Here is a 2,327-nt window from a genome sequence, read left to right on the forward strand (position 1 = left end):
TAAAAATCTTTCCCTTTGGGTTTGTTTTTTTTTTTTTCCCGGAAGCTTACAAATAATCCTATTATTAGTTGATAACTCACTTTAAAATCCCCTACTCCCAAACACGAGGCATTATCAAGGTCATCCTTCTCTCTAAATTTAAAATACTTCAAAGTTGTTATCAGAACACAATGTCACAGCAGCTAACAGAACAACCCCTCTAAGGATTGCCCATTTCTCTTTTCTCTTCAAAATAATATTGATTATTTAAGTTCCACTCAGTTTTCAAAATTTGACAGAATGGAAATCTGACTTTGATGCATGTAATTTTAATGAAAAGCTTACTTTTTAAAATAACAACAAATTGCACACTTTGTACCAACTCTGCCTCCTCATTTTTTCCCAGCAATAATGCATACCTCCCAAAAGCTTGCCTTTTTGATCTGTTGAAAAAACTCTTTCAACTCTTTTATTGTAAAACTCAAGGTACTATTCCAGATGCAAAAACCTTGGAAATGTCACGTAAGGGCACAAAAGACTGATTCACCATGGGTGACAATTCAAGCTCTGCCTTTTGGGGTGCAGAACACCACTTATTAATCTCCAAAATAATTTTCAATAAAGAAGCTCACTCATTTTCTTGGATAACTGTTACACGCACCCATTTCTGTACAGCATATGTGATGTTTTCTTAGTCTCTTTTACAGCTCTAATCCCCACACATCCCTGATCATATATAACATCAAAAAGAATGAACAACAGGCTAGTCTCATAATGGTGAAGAATATATGAATAGTATTAACATCACAGCTGGGAAATCATCTACACATATATAATGCTACAAACTTCTATTTATCTGAGCAAGTGTCACTAGTTATATAGCAGATGATTCTTTCATTTTTGGAGTTTCTCTCCAATGGATCATAAAGTGCCATACAAACAGCAACCTGAACCTCAGAAGTGTTGTTTCAGCTAGAAAGATGACAAAAGGATAACAAGTGAGCAAAATCTTTTTATGATCATAAGGGCAAAGGATGAACAACTCCAACTAAGAACATCATGGCAGACCATCATCCTTACAAAGGCACCAAGAGAGTTTAATGCATGGCCAAACTGACAAACCCCAGCAGCTTTAAACATCTCATCTGAATGTCTGACACTGCAAAATGCACACACCACTACACGTACCTCAAACAAGGTGGTCAATCGGAGTATCTCTAGATTACTTCATATTTACTATCTACTAGATCAGAGATTTAAGATACTTAACATACATCAGAGTAATAGATGTTTTCATATCACTTGATCTCCATGGTTTGTAAACAAGCCCATTAATCTTTAATGTATCAGCAGTTTAGGCAGATGTGGTTTCTTTCAGAGATACACAGCCAAAACTCTGACCAATAAAATTCCCAACAATGTCTAGACCTTTGGCACAGAATGAAAATTGTCACTGATGGGGTTTTTGTATTTTTAGCAACAGTTTACCTGAGTAAACACTGAAAGATTTAACCCAAGGCCAGCAAGCTGGATGCAGAGCAAATTTAGCCCTTTGTCTCTATATCTGCGTGCATACCACTGATACATAAAACTTCATTTTAGAAAACACGTAAGGGTGTTACCTTTCTGGACGTGGATAATGTCTGGAAAGTTGGCCAAATGCCCCTGATACAGCGCTAACAAATCCATCACAGCATCTAGGTCCTGCCGGGGCTGATCTGCAAAGAGGTCCCCAATGGCATCATAGGCTTCTGCAGTGAAGGCTATGGCTTGGTTGAGGCCAGCCGAAAAGGCGTGCTGGTCCAGCTCAAATGCCTGACTAAGGCACTTAAAGGAGTGCCCCACCTTCTGGTATTCCTTCTTGAAACCAGTGACTTGTTTGCGGGCAAACTCATTGGCTGTGTGATTAAGCTGCAGGGCGCTCTCATCCATCTTCTTCATGAAGGCTTTGAAGCCATCCACCTGGCTTTCCACCTCCTGCAAGTCCAGGCCGGCCCCAGGGCCAGTGGGGACACTGATGGTCAGGAAAAAGTTTGCACCCACCATCTCATCCTTCTCAGCCTTACGCTTGCCTTGTTTCCAGGCCTTCTCATCCGTGCTGGGACAGGTGAGGAAGTGCTGGAAGGCATCGCACTGAGCCAGCACAGGGTGGCTGCACATGTGGTCCATCCACCAGGCCAGACCTTTGCGACGTTTGGAGATGAAGTCCTCCTCGAAGCGGCCAGTGGCCTGCTTCTCCGGCAAGTGGGGCACAGAGATGACAGGGAACTTCTCGGCCAGCCGCCCGTAGAGCCAGTCAAAGTGCTTGTAGCGGCGGGGGCCACCGTTGCCAGGGTGGCGGGGGGCGC

At 42.5% G+C, this 2,327-nt stretch overlaps 1 protein-coding gene across 1 annotated transcript; it reads right to left on the reverse strand.

Moving 5' to 3' along the window:
* Nucleotides 1-1,601: 1,601 nt before the first annotated feature.
* On the reverse strand, nucleotides 1,602-2,319 carry LOC104292939 (sorting nexin-18-like; the record flags this gene model as incomplete). Its single annotated transcript, XM_009892372.1, has 1 exon — nucleotides 1,602-2,319. A coding segment is annotated over one exon (718 nt), but the record flags the coding sequence as incomplete, so codon positions are not given.
* Between the last annotated feature and the right edge of the window lie 8 nt (nucleotides 2,320-2,327).

The sequence above is a fragment of the Charadrius vociferus genome, unplaced genomic scaffold (genome assembly GCF_000708025.1).
Source record: "Charadrius vociferus isolate BGI_N301 unplaced genomic scaffold, ASM70802v2 scaffold1369, whole genome shotgun sequence".
NCBI lineage: Eukaryota > Metazoa > Chordata > Aves > Charadriiformes > Charadriidae > Charadrius > Charadrius vociferus.